The sequence below is a fragment of the Taudactylus pleione genome, unplaced genomic scaffold (genome assembly GCF_031769625.1).
Source record: "Taudactylus pleione unplaced genomic scaffold, aTauple2 ptg000114l, whole genome shotgun sequence".
Taxonomy (NCBI): Eukaryota; Metazoa; Chordata; class Amphibia; order Anura; family Myobatrachidae; genus Taudactylus; species Taudactylus pleione.
In genome coordinates, this window is record NW_028284516.1 from 28754473 (window position 1) to 28775432 (window position 20960).

At 45.5% G+C, this 20960-nt stretch overlaps 1 protein-coding gene across 1 annotated transcript in view; it reads left to right on the forward strand.

Moving 5' to 3' along the window:
* Positions 1 to 3746: 3746 nt before the first annotated feature.
* Positions 3747 to 20960, forward strand: part of ARFGEF1 (ARF guanine nucleotide exchange factor 1) — a 216465-nt gene continuing 199251 nt past the window's right edge. The window contains exon 1 of the mRNA XM_088471482.1: positions 3747 to 4136. Within this exon, the coding sequence (XP_088327608.1) occupies positions 4040 to 4136 (97 nt within the window). The 5' untranslated portion in view covers positions 3747 to 4039. The remainder of the gene's footprint in view (positions 4137 to 20960) is intronic.

The following is a 20960-nucleotide window of genomic DNA, read 5'->3' on the forward strand; positions in this document are numbered from 1 at the left end:
CATGAAAGATATCTTTCAAAGAGATCTTTGAAAGGCATTTGGTATGATTTACCGCGACGCGGCAGCCCGACAGAGGAGGAAATCCCAATCGTCCTAAAGGTATGTATAAACTAACCTAATTCTACCACCCTAACCCTCCTTTAGGGCGCCTAACCCTAACCTCCCCCCCTCTGCCTAACCGTAATCCCTCCTCTAAGTGCCTAAACCTAACTCTCCCGGGGTGGTGCCTAACCCCCCTTCCCCTAGCCTGGCCCTAAGTCCCCTCCCAGGAGCCCTAAACCTAACCCTCCCCCCACTGTGGCTGTACACGCCCGGGATCCCTTCGATCGGGATGCCGGGCGCCAATCTCCCGGCGTTGGTAAAATGACAGGCGTCTAGATTTAGATGCCTGTCATTTAACCCTTGCCAGGATTAAGCAGTCGGGAAGCGAGTGGTCGGCATTGCGTCCGCCGGTTTCCTGAACGTATACCCTTTGAAAGATATCTTTCAGTGAAGTCCGCCTGCCACATCTCTGAAGGAATCAGTATGGAATCCCGGCTGCCGCATGGCCAGCAGTTCGATTCCCAGCAGCGGCAGCCTGACAGATCAGCAGAGCCCGGCAGCGGAAGCCCGACAGCGCTGGAAATCCCGATCGTCCCTAAGGTGAGTATAAACTAACCTAACCCTCCTTAGGGGAGCCTAACCCTAATCCCCCCTCTAAGTGCCTAACCCTAACCCCCCCTTCCCGCTGCCTAAACCTAAGTCCCCCGGGGGGGTGCCTAACCATAAGCTCCCCCCGGGGGTGCCTAACCCTAACCCCCCTTCCCCTAGCCTAACTGCATACCATCTCTGAACAGGTAAAGTTGACGATATCGTCCAAATTAGACTGCATGTACGGACCATCATAGATATCGTTATTGTTCATGCGGGAACGCGCATCGTTGGTCGTTCACTGAATAAAAATGGCCGATATATCGTTGAACAATATCGTTCATATCATAATGATATATCGTACCGTGTGTATGCACCTTTATTTTGCAACATTTTTCCATACCTGCCTAAAACCTTTGCACAGTAATGTACATGCCATTACATACATGCACACAGAACTCTCAATGTACAGAAGATATTAGTGGGCAATATAATGCTCAACAATCCAGCCCCAATAAGGCAAGAAAGAGCGACAAATATTATCTGACCACTGCTATACAGGGAGGCAGAGCCCAAGCTTCTCTCCTGGTGCTGTCACTGTGCTGAGGCATGCAATACTTTAAAAATGGCCGCCCAGCACCTTAGAGTAGGTGGAGGGGAAAAGTACCTGGGGTAAGCTGACTCTGTGAGGGAGTGCGCCCAGGGGTGGGGAGGGGCTAAAAGGAGAAGCCTGCCTCCCCGTCCTTTCCTTCCCCTTCCATTTTACCTACACTGACATCTCTCTCCCCTGTATCTGGAGAGGAAGTCATGGCCCTTATCCAGTCCTCCCCCCCTTCCACCTCCCCCCTTGACCCTATACCTTTACGTCTCCTCCGCTACCTCTTTGTGCCTGTTCCCATCTTGCCCACCTCCTCAATCTCTCCCTCTGATCTGGCACTGTCCTTTCTGCATTCAAACATGCCCTTGTCTCGCCCATTCTCAAAAAACCTACCCTTGATCCTAACACTCTTGCCAACTACCGACCCATCTCTCTCCTCCCTTTTGCATCCAAACTCCTTGAGCATATTGTCTACAACTGCCTCACCACATTTCTTTCCTCCCACTCCCTCCTTGACCCTTTTCAGTCTAGCTTCCGTTCTCTCCACTCTACTGAAACTACCCTCACTAAAGTCAGCAACGACCTCCTTCCTGCCGAATCCAACGGCCACTACTCTCTGCACATTCTCCTTGACCTTTCTGCTGCTTTTGACACTGTGGACCACCCTCTCCTGCTGCAAATCTTTCACTCCCTTGGTCTACGTGACACTGCCCTTCCATAGTGTATAGAAAAAGTGTTGCGAAATCCAGTATTCCTCCACCTTTTCTTTTGTCCTGTCAGATTCCTGCCGCCCTTAAAGGTAACATTGGGGTCTTCCTAGGAACAATACTTATAAAGATAAGAGAAGCAAAGCTTCTCTTATCTTTTGGATGATGTTATGGGGTATATTTAATAAACAAAAACAGGGCTATTATTTTTTCTGTAGTAAGGGCCTGATTCAGCCACACCCAAGGGTCTGTGCAATTCCGTCCATCTGAAATGCAGCTGGCGGTGTTTGTAGGAAACAGATACCTCCTTGCTGCCTCTGCAGTCACAGCTTGGGATCACCATCACAATAGATAATTGCCCCTTTGGCCAGGTTGCTGTAGCTGAAGCTTACTGCAGCCTGGCTGCGTCCCTCCCGGAAAATGCGCTGTGGCCTGGGGGGGGGGGTCTGCGAGCGAGATCGCAGACCCCTTTCTGCACATGCGCAGACCCTAAACCATCGAAGATGTATACTAACCATGGGGTTAACATACATGTCTGGATCAGGCCCTAAGTTACATGAAAAGTGCAGAGAAATAACTGACTTCTCCACCTTTTAATTTCTTCTGTCACATTCCTGCATATAATGGAGGCTGTACAGAATCGGCATTTATATAGATGAGAGAAGCTGTTTTCCACTGGCCCCCTTCTCTGTTTCGTTGATCAGCGTTGGTCTGACGTCACCGTCGTTGATTGGCACATGCGCAGAGCTTGCAAACATCTTTTGAATATGCAAAATCTGCTTGCAGGTCCATCCTTTTTTTTGAATGGACTGACCCAACACTCAAAATAAAATAAATATGATGAGTTACAAAGCTAAAAACCTTTTTTTTTTTTTTTTAAACAGACCATTCTCCCTTCTTTCTCCCAGAGTGCACAGCTTTTGTATGTCCCTTGGACCTGTTCTGCGTATGTGTGGATAGGCGCATGCGCACTGATTAAATATGTTTTTCGCATTTGTAAAAGGCGTTACTGAGGGGAGTTATCGCCGGGACAATCCAATAACGCATTGTCTGTTCTGGCACACATATTCATATTATTACAGAGAAAAGTGGAAGGTAAGAACTGACAATATTTTGGTATGCTTATAGACCCCTTAGATCAGTGGTTCCCAAACTGGGTGAAGGTACCACTGGTTGGTAGTCCAGTCCCAAATCTATGGTTTATGGTCAATGTGTTAGGTAATACCAGTGTTAGTGGCTACCAAACAAAAAATACGCTGACAAAGCACAACCATGTCATCCACCACCACGTAACAGAACCTAAGGATGATAGGGAAGCACAATTTACTTAAAATAATATTTTTCATGATCTAATTATCTCAATAAGAACTTTTGGGCCTTGGGAAGCCCTGAATAAAATGCTGAGACACTAGGGCGCTGTGATTCAAGAAAGTTTAGGAACCGCTGCCCTAGATATATTCTGAAAATATCCATTATATGTCATTTTCAATCAGAACCAGCTTCAGGGTTCTCTGCTATCCCTGTGTTTATTGCAATCTCTGCCAGCAGCACATAAAGGGTTAGAGGCTTTTCTGTGTAACCTGTGCAGAATAATAATAATAACATATGAATAGAAGAATGTGAGGCCTTGCTATGGCACGGTGATTATACAGGTACATCCAGTATGCCTGGCCTGCTGCTGTGTCATCCGTTTCCAGGGGCATCAGGTACACTACACACATCTGATTACATCCTCCATGCAGCACTGGGACCTGGCCGGGACACCCACCCAGCAACGACCTCCCTGGCAGCTCCCCGTCCCTCCCCCGGGTGTTGCTGCAGTGGCTGCTCTGGGCGGGTCTGCTTCTGACGTCGCTTCCTTCCAACATGGCGAGCGGAGCCGAGCTTCCCTGAGCCGCTGAGCAGCCGTCACACCAGTCGCAGCGACTTCACGATCCACGGGAGCCAGCGCCGGAGACACAGACCGCCAGCGGGTGACAGCTGCCGCCCGGGCTGGGATGGGGCGGCCTCCAGCGGGAACTGTCGGGATATAACGCCGGGACTCAGAGAGCGCAGCCCGGGGACGGGGATTGCACCGTGTGGTAATAATAACAGCAGCAGCAACATGTTCCTGACCAGAGCCCTGGAGAAGATCCTGAGCGACAAGGAGGTGAAGAGAGCCCATCACAGCCAGCTGCGCAAAGCCTGCGAGGTGGCGCTAGGTGAGCAGTGCACTGCTGGGGGGCGGCTGCATTGTGTGTGTGACAGTGGGTGACTGCTGTGTGTGTGTGACAGTGGGTGACTACTGTGTGTGTGTGTGTGTGTGACTGCTGTGTGTGTGATAGTGGGTGACTGCTGTGTGTATGTGTGTGACAATGGGTGACTGCTGTGTGTGTGTGACAGTGGGTGACTGCTGTGTGTGTGTGACAGTGGGTGACTGTTGTGTTTGTGTGTGACAATGGGTGACTGCTGTGTGTGTGTGACAATGGGTGACTGCTGTGTGTGTGTGACAGTGGGTGACTGCTGTGTGTGTGTGACAGTGGGTGACTGTTGTGTTTGTGTGTGACAATGGGTGACTGCTGTGTTTGTGTGTGACAATGGGTGACTGCTGTGTGTGGGTGTGACAGTGGGTGACTGCTGTGTGTGGGTGTGACAGTCGGTGACTGCTGTGTGTGTGTGTGACAGTGGGTGACTGCTGTGTGTGTGTGTGACAGTGGGTGACTGCTGTGTGTGTGTGTCACAGTGGGTGACTGCTGTGTGTGGTTGACTGCTGTGTGTGTGACAGTGGGTGACTACTGTGTGTGTGTGTCACAGTGGGTGACTACCTGCATGGCAGGGTGTGATAGGAGGAGATCACTGACAGGTGCTGTCTGTCTGATAGGACAGAGGATCCTACCAGTACATGATCCTACCAGTACATGTCCTCAGGTTGTTTGCACATTGTGTAACTCAGTGTATGGCTGCTTGCGTGTATAAGGGTGACTATTACAACAAGCAATGCATCAGTTATAGTTTGAAGAGTGCATTGTGTGTGAATGACAATGGGTGCCAGCCAGCAAGAAATGAAGAGTAGAAAAACCTGTTAAAAAAAGGCCTCTGACAACAAGTCATCATCTAGCAAGAGGGTCAACACAATAGTTGGGCCTTAGGCTAAAGTAGATGCTGCTCAGAATTATTAATGTATAAGGGGGATTTAATAATCCCTAGTTATGCTCGTTATAAGATGTTACACATGGTGGCAACAGAAGGTGCACATAATTGTTGGTTTTATATGATCCATTTTAATGTAAAACTATGATACTTTTAACTTATGTACTCTGCTTTAGTTGTTTGGCATTGAATTGGTGAATTAAACCCATTAGTGTTGTACAATGTAGAGAATTTAAGCTCTTCGGCAGCATAGTCTTTCTGTATTAATTGCGGTCTGGCAGGAAAGTGTTCTTAACATTCTCTGTACTTTCATTAAGATCTTGACGTTTTGTCAGACCTAGATGAGCGCCATTTGCTCAAATCTTTTTTTACAGGCCCATTGAACCTGTAACACAAGTTGATCCAATTTTGAAAGGCATACTCCATTGTATATAGTACAGTGGTTCCCAAACTTTTTTGAGTCACGGCGCCCTAAAGCATCAGCATGTTTTCACGGCACCCCTAAGCCAAACGTTTCTTAGTGAGAAATTCAGAAAAGAATGTAGTGAAGTAGTACAGTGAAGTAAATAGTGCTGACCTGTCATCCTTAGGTTTGGTTATATAGTGGTGGACAGGTTTGTGCTTCTGTTTGTGCAAATATTTACATTACATTGACCATAAAGAATTTGATTTGGTGCTGGACCACCAACCTGAGGCACCCCTGCAATTGTCCCGAGGCAACCCAGGGTGCCGTGACGCACAGTTTGGGAACCGCTTATATAGTATGTAAAAATTCTCCAATTACCAGAGTTAAAAGGGATGTACATGTACATCAGTGAGCTATATCTCCCTCCATGTACTACTTCCCTGGGTGATCCCTGCCTTTCCAGGACCTCCACCATTCTAGTCCAACAACCCTGCAGTACTGACAACCATGAAAGGAGAGAGTTGTCAGTGAACCTGTCCAAGCTGTTTTCTGGCAGCTAGGCCAGGTGGTCCCTGAATGCTTTCTTCACTACTTTCATACAGATGTGTCCTCATACATCTAGCCTTCTAGCGCGCTAAACAGCCCTTCTAGTCGCGCTGCGCCGTGGCGTCACTCGGTAGCGCAGAGTGCCTTTTTGTGTCTTTCTACCTTGAAATGCAACTTATTTGCACAGTGATGCGAATAGTTAGCACAAACAGCTTCTGCTGATTAAAATGATATGCAGCATGCCTATGTTCTGTGTGTGCGACTGTGGGTGTATCTGTATGCGAAATGCTACGTTACAGTGTCAGCGGCTGTAACACTGTAACATAACGTTTCGTATGTAGATACACCCACAGTTGCACACAGAACATAGGCATGCTGCATATCATTTTAATCAGCAGAAGCTACGTTCACATCGTTGTGTGAATAAGACGCATTTGAAGGTAAAAAGACGCACAAAAAGACGCTAGGCGCTACCGATTCACACGGAGAAAGTGGACATTCACAATGTCGAAATTGTGAATGTTGTCCTCTTATTTTAGCCGATTTTATAGGGTTAGGATTGGGCTAACTTTAGAATTAGTTGATACGTCTATAGTAAAATGACATTGTCGATATGCCGACTGTTGTCATTTACAATGTCACCTTTTTGTACTGCACCCCTCACAGAAAACACTGCAAAAACTTAAATTCATGCACTCATTTCCTCCCGCATAGATTATTGCAATAGTCTCCTTACTGGTCTTCCCCTAAATAGACTTTCATCCCTACAATCTATTTTGAATGCAGCGGCTGGACTGATATTCCTCTCAAAATGTTCTTTTGTTGCGGCTCCGCTCTCTGGGCCTGATTCAGACCCGCTCGCGAGCGCCGAGCGCTCGCAAGCGGGTCGATGTTGCCCAAATGCGCATGCGCACGAGGGAGCTGTCTCCGTCGTGCGCATGTGCGAGACCCGAATAACGACGGCCAAGCCGTCGTTAAGGGTCTCGCACCAAAGGGGGCGTGCTGTCGATGGTGATTGACAGCACGCCCCCTTTGGTGGGCGTGCCGGGGCGTGGCTGCCCAGACGGAGGCGTTCCCATGGGAACGTCTACCGTCTGGGGCCGGCCCCACTAACATCACTAGTGATGTCAGTGGGAGTGCTTTTGGCTCTGATAGAGCCAAAAGCACTCCTGGGCTTGCGGGAGCGAGACCCTACCGCAGGATCTCGTTGCAAGCCCGAGGGTCTTGACCATTGCGACCATCATTTTGGCCGCTCGCTATAGCTGTGGGTGGTCACCCACAGCTATGCGAGTGGCCAGGAGGCCGCTCCAAAAAGTAGCAGGGACGGCCCTGATTCAGAGCGAGCGCTCTGTCAGAGCGTCCAGCTCTGAATCAGGGCCTCTGTCCCTACGTTGATTGCCTGTATTTTACCAAATTCAATATAATGGACTTTTGCTTACCTATAAGAACCAACAAAACTACACCAACATACAACTCTCTCATAAAATGTCTTCTAGCTCAACCCCTGCACTCTGCTTAAGATCTGCATCTCTCATCCACACTCATTACCTGCTCCTGTTTACAGCTGCAGGACTTTTTTAAGCTGCACCTGTGGACTGCCATCCTGGCACAACAAGTCTTTCTTCTAGCCTTCCCTGAAATCCCAACTCTTCAGGCAAGCTTAACATACTCGAGAACGGCCCACATAACTTCCGTAGGTTATTCTACCCAATTACCTCCACTATACACAGTTCAAACAAAATTTACCTCTTTTCTTTCTTCACTCTCACAATCCAGTGACCCCGGGCCACCAAGAGCCTCTGCAATCTGTCTGAACCAGTTTGCAACATGTAGCACTTATCCCCATGTATCAAATGTATTTCTGTATAGATTGTAAGCTGGCGAGTAGGACCTCCTTACCTCTTTCTCTGTCTGTTATTACTTAGTCTCTTTTTTATTACTGTTTTGTTCCCAGTTGTAAGCAGTAATGCTGGGTACACATTTAGACCATGGGACCGATCCGCCTTTAGAGCGGCGATTGGTAAGCTACTGCATACAGACTTGTGGAAAGGGGGGCCCTAGACTGCACACCCTGAAAATATATGTAATGGGAGGTGCTACCTGTGGAGACTATTGTTGCAAACATACAAAAAAGATTTACAGATGCACAACTCCAACATTACTCATTATACATAATACATTTTGCAATAGCACTTTGCAAATAATAAAAGAGGTTTTGGCATAATCATGGCCATGGTTATGGGCCTACCCACCGCTCCCAGGTAACCTCTGAGGGTAGGTCCCTAACATACTGTGGTTGAAATCCAGAGCGCAGGACACCCCCAAACCAGCCCAGTTGAGCCACCCCAGGGCATCGCTCCAATGAGGAAAGGTGAAGCGTAAAAAGGTGTAGGATAGATAAGAGCAGCTGCTGCTGCATGTAGAGAGGTGAGAAATAAAGATGTGAAAATAATACATATATATTAAACAAACAATGGAAGTGCTGAAAGTGAATGAAAGGAAAAATGGGTCTGGTTTGGGGGTGTCCTGCGCTCTGGATTTTAACCCCAGTATGTTAGGGACCTACCCTCAGAGGTTACCTGGGCGCGGTGGGTAGGCCCATAACAATGGCCATGATTATGCCAAAACCTCTTTTATTATTTGCAAAGTGCTATTGCAAAATTTATTATGTATAATGAGTAATGTTGGAGTTGTGCATCTGTAAATCTTTTTTGTATGTTTGCATACAGACTTGCCAATCGGCTGTTCAATATGTCTGGCCAGACTTCAAAACCATCCGGATATTTAAATATGCCTGCCCAGTTGAGATGTCGGTAGTCCCCGTAACAAGTGTACGGGTAGCCGGTGGGTCGCCCGTACACACATATAGATAGATATGTGCTGTAGGGCTGACCTGTAAGGTCTGTGATATATGTCATTTACAGTCATATCGGATGTACAACCAATTCACTTGCGATATATCGTTTGTCTATAGAATAAGCAATATATCGCCAATTGTGTACCCAATATAACTGTTATAGATCTGTAACATGGCTGCATGTTGTGCAAGGTTTTCCTTTTTTTTTTTTTTTTTTTTTCCTTCATTTAGTTTAATAAATAATGTTGTTGTTAATAATAATAATAATATTATGTACGTTTTATGCTGCCCATCCACTAGGCGATTAAACCTAGCGATTGAACGATAATGACAGTCGTTATCGCTCCATCGCTTGGTAATCGCCCGCAAATAGGGCAGTAAAATGTTAAAAACGACCAGCGATGCGCGTGCACGCTGGTCGTTTTTAACATCAATCATCGTCCGAACATGACTGTCACCCTGACGCCCGCCGTCAGGTTGCCATGTTCGGGGATGATTGATCTGCATACACTGAACGTCTGAACGTTCAGTGTATGCATTTCACCACGCGTGAGACGACGGCGTCGTAATCGTGCCGTCGTCCCCGCATCTAGTAGTGGACAGGCAGTATTAGTTTTGCCTTTATCTGTGCTGCACCACACTAATCCTGCGAGTTACAGGTGGGTCATTCACATGGGCACTGCTGCATCATGCATGGCATATAACTAGTGATTATTATCATTAGGTATGCAGAGGAAAGCCAGGGGACACTGGGCCTGATTCAGCAGTGGATGCAATGCCGAAGTTTACGCAGTTCGAACGATTATTTTCAATTGCGATTACGCGCACACACAGTATCCATTTGCAAAGTGAGTGACAGGCAGTCGTGTTCATGTTAGCACTCTGCACATATCCCAACCTGTGCAGTTCCTCTTTCCTGCCTGAGGTGTCACTCTCTGCTCTGGTTCTTCTAGCACATTCTGATCTGTATCTCAGCAGTTTGTTGCATCAGCTGAGTGTGTTAAAAGCACCAGAGCCGAGAGTGACACCCCAGAAAGGAAAGAGGAACTGCATGGGTTGAGACAGGTGCAGGGTGCGAGAACGAACACTACATAGTCAATGTTTGGAGGAGGTGACTGGGGGGGAAACCCAGACATGTCCTCCTGTAAAGCGCAGTTTCATGGGCATGTATAATTAGGCATTGCGATCTCTTTAGTAGTAGGAGAGTTCTCTGCCTGTCAGGAGAGCTGGTCAGACCTGCTGCATATGAAGCATGGCTGCCTGCTGCGCGTCAATGTTAACGGTTTTCAAGCTGTTGCGCGTTGTCGTATGGATATGAGAAGGTGGCAGTGGGCGTCACTATGCTCAGATGTGTTTTAGAAGCATTAGCATATTTCTGCAACTGCGATCCGTCAGCGATTGCATTTGCATCTGCTGTTGAATCTGTCCCACTTTCCTGTGGTTGCTCATAAGGAGGGAAAGAGTTTAATTAACAATAATGTGACTGTTATTAATAACATCATACTTTAATAGTGTTCTTTATTTCCGTTTTTCTTGTTCAGGCACAATAAATATCATTCTAAGTCTTTGTGGTTTTGTGCCATGTGACAGACAAGTGCATGCTAAGCGACATACCTGGCTCCACACCCTGCTCCCAATTATGCGGATGTTACGTACAGACAGAGGGAAGGTGTACCTGGGTAATAACCAGTCTCCAGTAACAGCTATAGCCGAGTCTTAGTATGAGTAAGCTGGATTGCTATGTATAGTTTTAATGCAGTATCTCGCCTAAGACCTAGTTTATTTTATGACCAAGCAACTTTCTGTAAACTTAACCCCTGCATGATTGTATCCACAGAAAACGTTTGTGTTTAATGTTACCAAAACTAGCAAGAACTGTATGTATCCTGACCCAGCCTGTCATCCTGCCATTACATCTGGCAGCAATGAATACGTCCTGCATTGCATGTGACGGCCGGCATATTCCCAGTCCACATTTGGTAATAGTGTGTTTTTATAAGGCTTTGTATGCAGACGTGTCTGTATTGTACCTAACCATACGCATTACCTATGTACCTATATTGTCTCTGACGCAGCAGGAGAAAGGGAGCTGGTCAGCAGTGGGAATCAGATAGGGTGTGGAGGAGGAGGAGGAGGAGAAGGAACAAAGAGGCCTGGTGTACTTTCATTTAAAATTCATGCCTGGTATCAGGTATTGGAGTCAGAGGTGCTCTGTAAAGAGGAGAGAGAGAGTTACAAAGGCAGAGCGCCCGGGAGGAATGAAAGCTTTGTGAGGCCTGGATTTCAGGAATGAGCCAGGCAAACAATGCTGCTTTTATCAGCTGCTCTTCCGCTCAGAGCGCAGGTGGATTACAGTAATGCTAAGATAGGAAGAGAAGTTTATATTCTCCCCGCATGTAGAGAATATATGAGGCTATTTATAGATTCCATGCACATTTCAATTGCATGCCTGATTTTTTTATATTAACTAACGGATCACAGACACAGCCCCTACCCGCTATACCAATGCAGTGTTCTCCTCAGAATTTTTTTCCAGCCGGGTGGCATCAAGAAGTAGCCAGGTGGGGGCCTTCACAATAATAATATGTTTTAAACCCTGACCTTATAATGATTTAAACTTGAAATAACATTTTCTATATTAATTCTCCTCTTCTTATTAGAGGCCCAGTCGTCTGATTATGAAAAAGCTGCAAAGTCTGTAGGATCTGGTCCTTTTTACACAGCTCCCAGATACTGTCCCCACTATGCAGGTTCCCAAAGTGCCGGGTGGTAGGCTGGTTCTTGCTGGGTGATGCACCCGCAAAAAATAGCCTGGGGAGAACACTGCCCATGGCTCACCCCTTTTAGACATTGCACCTCTTCAATCCACATCTTGTATTTTTAAGTCTATTCTCTGTCTATGACCTCAGCTCTGCTCCATCAGCCCCCATCCCCATCCCATTGCCCCCTAATTATTCTCCCCACATTGTTCCTCAATTGTGTCTCCGTCATTGTCACCGTTCTGCCCCATTATCATTATCGCCCTTTTCTCATCTTCACCATTATAATCATAGTAATTCACCCCCCCCATCAACAGACATCATTATCACCTTATTTTCATTAACCCTCTGTACTTATTTTTGAACTAATAAAAAATAATGTATTTCTCTTTATGTTCTGTGAAGTACTATGTTGCAGCATTGTAAGCAGTGCTTATTTTGTTATGCACACTGCCATTGCTGATGCCTATATAATTGTGAAAACCAAGTGTCCCTGCATACAATTAGTTTCTTTGGCTAAATAGTTTGGCACGTATGGTGCATTAGATGTCGGGAGCAGTGATCCTGAAGAGCTGAGGATAAATAGATTTATGTATAATTACTCGTTGTTGCTGCATGGGCACCCTCAGCAAGATCACTGTATGTCTTTCTTATAGTTCTATTTGAAATATGAATACTGGCACACTGCTTTGTGACTCCATTGTTCAGAATTTCGGTGGATTGGGCTTTGTATGCCGCTTGTAACTCCTACACTAATGAAATCCTTCTAAATCGTTAACATGCTACCAGCAGCAGAAATATTGATGCATGTGAATGAATATGGGCGAGCGAAAATCTTCACATAATAGTCTTATGGGATGTCTACTATGTAATTATTGTGCACAGTAGATAGTTTCAGCTATAACCAGAAATAATTAATTGCAATGGTGTGTTTGTGTGTGCTGAATATTTTATATACTAACCGCTGTTTGAACGCTGCCTTGCTGAGTCTTAACATACGTAGTGTTTCCTCTACTATATTGCTGTTTGTACATCTCGTTAGCATGTAGTTATGTAAAATGTGCACTGTTCTTTGCATTGAGGCTTATTTGCAGTTTAAACAGGTTACTGCTGGGAAGCCGGTGGTCGGGATCCGTGGTCAGAATCCCGACGCCGGCATCCCAACAAGGTTAGGATAGCGACACTTGTCGGTCAGTATCCTAACCTTACCTCTCTCTCTAACCCTATCCCTCCCTCCCCAGTGCCTGAACACTTAACCTACCCCCTAGTGCCTAAACTTAACCTCCCCCTCCCAGCACCCTAAACCCCCTCCCCTTGTGACTAACCCCAGTACTCACCGTCTGGATTCTGTCAGGTGCCGGGATTCTGGCGCCGGCATCCCGACTTTTGGTACTTTGAACGGATCCCATTTAAACAGTCTATGCATTGTATACTACATTTTATGGCAAGCTTGAACAAACTACTCTAAGGGGGCAATTCAATGCAGTGCATGTCCCTGATCTGGCTGGGTGAAGGCACAGCAAAACCAATATATTTGCAGGAAAATTATCAAAGTTTACCTAACGTATCTAACTGTAATGTGCAAAGCCAGACATTGTTCTCGATTCAATTCAACGCGAATTGAATAGCTCTGGGAGGGACTCCTGCGATGCTATTCAATTCTGTGCACTGCTAAAGATTTCTTCTCGCACGAGCAGAAATCCGACAAAACTCCAGATGTGATGCTGTTTTCTGCCCTTAGCGCCGCGGAAACAGCATCGCGCCGGGCAGTTTAGTCGGAGTATCCCGGTTCTCGCGACTAAACACCATGTTTAAGGTGCGAGAACCGGCGTTCTCAGACAATACTGCACACTGAATTTAGTAGCTCCGGGAGCTCCCTCCCGGCGCTATACAATTCGCGTTGAATTGAATCGAGCCCATTGATGTCCATCAGCACACTGTGCTGAATTTAAATTGCCACCCCCCCCAAAAAAAAAGTTTTGAGACCAGTGACCTGATATATACGCAATCTTCAAATGTGAAAAAAAAAAATTTGTAGTTTCTGCGCACTTACTAATGTGGCCATGCAAAACACATTAACAGTTCTAGATTGTCTTTTTTAAATTATTATTATTTTTTAGCATATTTTAGGTGCTGTGTTCCAGATTGCATGGATACACATAGGGTCTGATTCATAGTTGGGAATAGAGAGAGAGATGGCACTTAACTGTGTACCTGGACAAACCATGTTGCAATGCAAGGGGTGTAAATACATATTATTATTTTTTTTGTATGTAGGGTAAATACTGGTTGCTTTTACATGTAGCCCACAAATACTGCACAGCTTTATTATTACACTGCACTTTAGATATCAGTTTGGACACCTCCCTCCCAAATCTAAATCTCCCAACTCTGAATAGTCCTAAGGATATTGAATTAGAACCTCTATACACTCCTGCCTATACCTTCTAATATCCTGCCTATAAACCTCTAAGGATGACGCTATTTTGCGTACGCAGTCATATAGTAAATAAAGACTCCAGACCTTGAACCTGTGGTTCCAAAGCACAAAGTGATATTTCAAGTAAAAGTACAGTCAGTTACACGCTATGATCTAAGGGCCTGATTCAGAGCCGGGCGCTATTTGCGCTCGCTCGTTCAGAAAATAGGGGTGGCTATTCAAATGAACCGTTCGCTCTTTGCGGTCTGTTCACACCTCTGTCTGAACGAGCGAACAAAACTTGCGTTCGTTTTTTTGAAAAAATACGCCCCCTGGCCGCTCGCATCCTACGTCATGTCCGCTATTTATTAGATTAATAGAGTACATCGACCAGGGTATGAACTGCTCGCTATTCTTGTGGTTGGTTTTTGCTACCACAATTTTGCGAGCAGTTCTGGCTATAAAATAACCCAGTGACGTGGTCAATGACGCTGCTGTATTAATTATGCACACCCTTAAAATGCCCGTTTTGACCTTTAAGCACGCCTGCGTTCGGATCTCCACTCCCCGTTTTGAAGCACCTTCCCCTGTTACCACCCACATACGCCTCATTCTGTCACTCAAAATAGCAGGCATTCGCTATTTAGCGAACAAACGATTTTCGGCCGCACTGACTGGTTCGCGCATGCGTATTACGATACGTACGCATGCGCAGTTGGGCAAACATCGCTCGGAGCGAGCGAGCGGCCGCTTACGAGCGGCTCTGAATCAGGCCCTAAGTACAGTTTAGCGCAAAGAATTATACAGACCCAAGTACAGTTATACATACGCAGCGCTCTGGGCCAGATGTAGGCATCAGCAAGAAACCCCCGTCTATCAGCATTCAGCTAGAAGACCCAGACTGGGGTCACAATACACACATTCATACTCTCACAGAAACAGACAACACAATAGAGAGGATTGTCGCTGACGCCATTGGTTCCCAAGGAGGATGCATCTGTTGCAGAGCATTTAACAGGTTGATTCAAATAGACACAGTCCAGCCTCTAACAACTGGTTGTCTCTGGATTCCTGCCTCATGTACATCCTAAAAGTTGGTCATATAATGTACATTTCGGTGCTTTAAGTCTCTGCAGTCCATAAGTTGAGAATGCATGTTGCGATCTTCACCCTGACGATACCAGAATGCTGTTGAAAGAGTGCAGATCAGTATAATCTCAAACATGACTTACTTATCATGTATTAAACCTTAGCTACCAAATAACCTTTATTTCACAGCAATTATAATAAATGAACAAACTTAAATCTTATACTTTAAAGCTTATGAGACCTTTTATGTGAATATGTACTGTGTAAGTATTTGGGGTTTGATATAAAGACGCTAGTTAACTTGGGGCAGATGCGTGCGCATGAAGCTAGCAAACAGCGTTTTCATACAGGATCTTATGCATTCGCTCATATGCGACTAGTTAACGGCGCAATTGTGCGTATTAATGTGTGTATGAGAAATGGTGTAAGATGCAATCGCATGATGTTAATAGTAATATCGCCATATGTACTTAAGTGTGAGTTTACCTAAAATGGCGCTTGGCGGCCATTCGCAAAATGGCGTTTTGCGATCTGATTTACAAGATGGCGTCTTGCGGCCAGTCGCAAGATGGCGTCGTTATGACCTAATTTTAAGCTGATCTTGTCTCAGCCAATTATCCAGCTTCGGCAGTCCTCAGCATTCCAGATAATAGTAGTCTTAGAAAGGAGAACCAAAATGAACAGCATATTGTACCAACCTGTGCCCTGTATACCCGCATAGCAACCAGGGACCATACGCATAAGCCAGTGCTATTTCACAGAAGAGTGGACTCTCTTTAATTCCACTTTACATGTTTTGGAAAGAGGGACTGTAGGACAGTGCACAGAAGGGGGCGCACTTGTTTAGTCTGTGGTGACTCGGCGACCAGCGTTTCTCCAACCCTGTAGCATGTCGGTAATAAAAACAAAACACAATGACCACCTAGCTATTGGAAAGGTTCTGCTCCTGTACCCCACACCGTACCAGTGTCTGTTTTGAAAGGGGCGTAATGTTTCACAGAGAATTTATTTTATGTTTGTCTAAAGTGATTTTTATACTGTCTGTCTTCTCTGAACTGGTAAGACTTTCTATTGGTGACTTAATGGAATAAATATATTTTCTTACGGAATTGATGTAGGGAACATTGAAAAAAAAAATTTATTGACTTTTTATTGATTCTTTCACGATTACTTTCAGGTGACTCGTGCAACCCATACAGTTACCCTAAATATTTAGGTGCAGTATATGGTCTGATGCAGTTATAGGGAAAATAAATAAAGGTATACAGTTTAGTTTCAGAAGATTTTTTTTTTTTCGTCTGAAAGTACATCGCAACAGCATAAAGCACACGCGTGTTCTCAGATCAGTCAGTTACTCTGGATCCACATCGTACTGTTTCTGGGTAAAGATCTTTAGCACGTTGCTTTTGCTGTCTGCATGGCTTTGATACTAATTGAAGGTGGCAGCAACTCTGATTCTCACCCAACATTTATAATCGGCAAATTATGTTTAATTTAAGAATAATAATCATGTTTTACATAGCACCTTATACACTGTGCATATGTGAAAAAACAAGAGCCCCTCAATACCCCATTTAGTAGCTTGGTGGCAAAAAAAAAAAGTGTGTGATGTTGACAATTGCATGAAGCAGGTTCTGGGCCGAGCCCCATGCTTCCTTGTATTCTTTCCATGGCGTGTTATTGCTCCCCTGCCTAGGGAATGCTTGTTAGCAAGAGTTCAATACAAGGCATGACTTGGAATCTGAGTCAGACCATTGGTGTCATTTGTATATGTTCTAACTGAGAGAGGGTGCTTGCCTTTTATATACCATGGGATATTGGACACTAGTCGATTTAAAAAGTAAAGCAAAAAGCAGCACAAAAAAATAATCTCCACTTTTGCGTTGTAATTATCTCCTTATTTAAATGTTTGAAGAGCCAGGACAGCCCTCGTGGTAATGGACTGTCCCAGTGATTAAATTCTGCACATCTTTCTTTATTGTAAGCATGTAAGCAGGGCTTTTATCTGTCAATAAAGATAAATACAATTGTGGGTCAGCACTGGTGACGTCAGACCGGCGCTGATTGGGGGGCCGCCAGGGGCGAGTGGGGTAGAGTGAGCTGGCCGGGGGAGCATGGAGCTGGCCAGGGCAGCAGAGAAGAGAGTGCCAGCTGGCATATCAGGCCAGGGCTGGGTATGGGATGCCGGCGCTTGGGATCCCAGCGGTCACAATCCCAACAGGGTTAGGATGCAGACACTTGCTAGTAAGTGTACTAACCCTACCCCTAAACCTAACCCTCCCTCCCCGCAGACTATACCAATTCCCCCCCACCCTGCAGCCCAAACCTGATGCTGGAGAAAAGCCTTTTTTTTTTTTTTTGTATTACTATTACTATTATTATTATTATTATTATTATTATTATTATTATTATTATTATTATTAAATGGACCCCTTATAACCACATTTGAGTCTGATAAAATGCTTGTTAAAATAAATCCCTCCACCCGCCTGCTTAAAATGTCCTGTCCATTGTCTAGAACCTCAACCAGGCATTCATAAGGAACGATTTGTAGAGTAAGCAGTAGGGGCAATATGATGTGCCCACCTCCTGCAGGGTATGTTATCTTTTTTTTTTTTTTCAAAACAAGTTTTTTTGAAACCTCATGCGTCAGATACACATACAATTTAAAGAGTGACAATACACATAGAAAATAACACATGAAAATGCATTGTATACGTGATACAGATAATCTGTGCAACAAGAACAATGAGAAGTCCATATCATATGGAACTATAAGAATATATGATAATACAATAAAGTATACAGAAAAGATGTCTCGCCATTTCCCCCACCCACAGAACCACACTGAGCGATGAATGCCTGCAATGTTAAAAATGGGAACAGATTAAAATTGTAGAGGAGGGTCATTAGCTACAAGTCGTGTTAAGTACCAGGATGAACTCTTTGGACTATGATGAATTTGAATCACGGAGTTGGAAAGTGTATCAATGTAACTTTAATACATGAGAAAAAACTTCTCTGTATTAGATTCTTTTAATCTAAAATGACCTTGACCCAGGTCATGGTTTGTTATCTTGACTGTTATATTCACATCAGAATGTTAACATGGTCAAAATATCGACATTGACGGTGGTCATGTCAACATTCATCATGCTTACATGGATGACATGTCGCCATGATAGAATGTGTACATATAACGTCCCTTCTGGCCCAGTGGTCACTCCAGCATCATCTTCTGGGTCCCAGCGCTTATGTGACTAGAAGTCCCGGCGCAGACCTCTGACAAGCCGTCGTTTCGGTGAGTACAGTCCTCCTATCCCTAATCCTAATCCCTACCTCTAACTCTCCCCCTTGTGCCTAACCCTAACCCTCCTGATGGAGGGTTTCACATGGCGATATTTCAGATGTTGACATTGTGAACATGTCGACATTCTGTTGCCTGTTAACATGGTGAACCATTTGTACATTCGAGTGTCGACATTGACGACATTACACTTTAGTCCCAGGTCGGCCTTCCGCCTTCGGGATTCAGATGGCTGGCATTCCAGGCGGCGGTAAATTAACCGAAACACAGATCGGGTACGGGGGATAGTGAACGCTGTAAACCTCCAGATTGTCCTGAGACGTAGGTCACTGGTCCTGTGTTTATGATGTCCGGTGAGCTATTTATATTTGTATTGACGATTTGTAAGTCTTTGCCTTGGCTCACTAGACTGTATAACCAGATGCAATTAATTTGATTTTCTGCAACACTAATAGGAAAATAGTTTTTCTTTCTGTACTGCTGATTAAATCAGAAAATGTAGCTCAATCTTCTGAGTAAGGACAGAGAAGTACTTGACATATTTTCCTTGCGTTGTTTTGCAGTATTGACCTTTTTTGCTTTTGTTATCCTTTGTTTGCAGATGACTGGTACACATTAATCCATAATTTATGTGGTATTTCCCCTCATAATGTCTTGCAGTAATTGTGGTTATTATAGTGAGAAAGAACAGACTATCCGTTTCAAAATAACTCCTACCCAGAAACTTTACTCTTCTGTTGGGGGAAAAATCATATGCATGTGACTATATATTGGAATACGCAGCCTATCTGGTATATAGCATTCCTCTGGCGCTGATATAGAGATTCCTGGTGCGGTGGTGAATGCAAAAATTGGATAGTGAAACTAGCTTAGTATGTGTGCAAGTGGGTCACACTAATACCCCTTTTCCACTGCCGGCAATAACCCGGGTTTTTGCACGTGAGCACGCAGCAACCCGGTTTATTTTGCTGTGTGAAAGGGCAGGGTTGAAATAAGCTGGGTCATGTGACCCGGCATTTCAACCCTGGTCACGAGCATGGTTGAATACGGATTCAACTCTGCTCGTGATGCAGTGTGAACGGATAACCAGGATCGATGCGACCCGGGTCCCGTTCTCTGCATAGGAGGAGCCTGCGCTTGGAGAGGAGATCATCTCCCAAGCGCCGGCTCATCACGTCACGCCGATGGTGTTATCGACCCACCATTAGTGCTGGGTCGGGCCGCCTGTCCGACAGGCACGCCTGGGGTGCTGGAACATCATCCCGGGTGCGACCCGGCAAACTAGTGGAAAAGGGGTAAAAATTGTCACACTCTGCTATTGCTGTCTGAACAGGATAGCAACATGTTATGTATTATAATATTTAAGGGGAAGGGGAGACGACTGTGTAATCCCAATGGGCCAGGTAAAGGTGTGTAGAGCTTCTCACCAGTAGTATACGTAGTCCTTAGGTAAGTTTTTAACGTTGTTTTTTTTTTTTTTTTTTTAACAACTGATAACTTCCTCTGGGGAGAATACTGTAAGCTCTTGAGCCAAAGCTCTGTTATAGACTCCACTGTTTCCAGGTAGGCTCAAATCTGCACATCGAGTTAAGTTGTTATATGCCGATACCTACCACTCCTGTATCCAGATGAACTCCACATACTTTACTGATTGAAGTGGCTGTTTTTTTTTTTAAATTTCACAATGGAGGTCTCCATACATCATTATCGGAGAATTTACTACAGGGGTGAGTGGGGGAATGTGTTATTCCAGAGGTGAGGGAGGGGAATAAGGGCCTGATTCAGAGCCGGACGCTCTGAACGAGCGCCCGCTCTGAATCAGGGCGTGTTTTTATTTTTTTTCAAAGCGGCCTTTTGGACGCTCGCATAGCTGTGGGTTACCATCCACAGCTTATGCGAGCGTCCATGATGATGGTCAAGACAATCGCGACCATCGGGCTTGCGACGAGACCCTGCGGTAGGGTCTCGGTGACCGCAAGCCCTGGAGTGATTTTGGCTCCATCAGAGCCAAAATCACTCCCACTGACATCACTAGTGATGTCAGTGGGGCCGGACCCAGACGGTAGGCGTTCCCATGGGAACGCCTCCGTCTGGCAGCCACGCCCACCAAAGGGGGCGTGCTGTCACTCACCATCGACAGCACGCCCCCTTTGGTGCGAGACCCATAACGATGGCTACACCGTCGTTAATCGGGTCTCGCGCATGCGCACGACGGAGCTCCCTCCGTCGTGCACTAGGGCATCATCGACCCGCTTGCGAGCGCTCAGCGCTCACGTGCGGGTCTGAATCAGGCCCTAAGTTCCTATAGGTGTGAATGAGGGAAATGTGTTACTACAGGTGTGAGGTAGGGATTGTATTTCTGCACAGGGGAGGGAGGGGAATGTCGAATGTGTTACAACACTGGCGAGGGAGAGAAATGTGTTATTACAGAGGTAAGGGAGTGGAATAGAACACAGGTGAGGGATGGGATGCATTGCTTTAGAGGTGAAGGATTAATGTGTTACTGGAGTGGT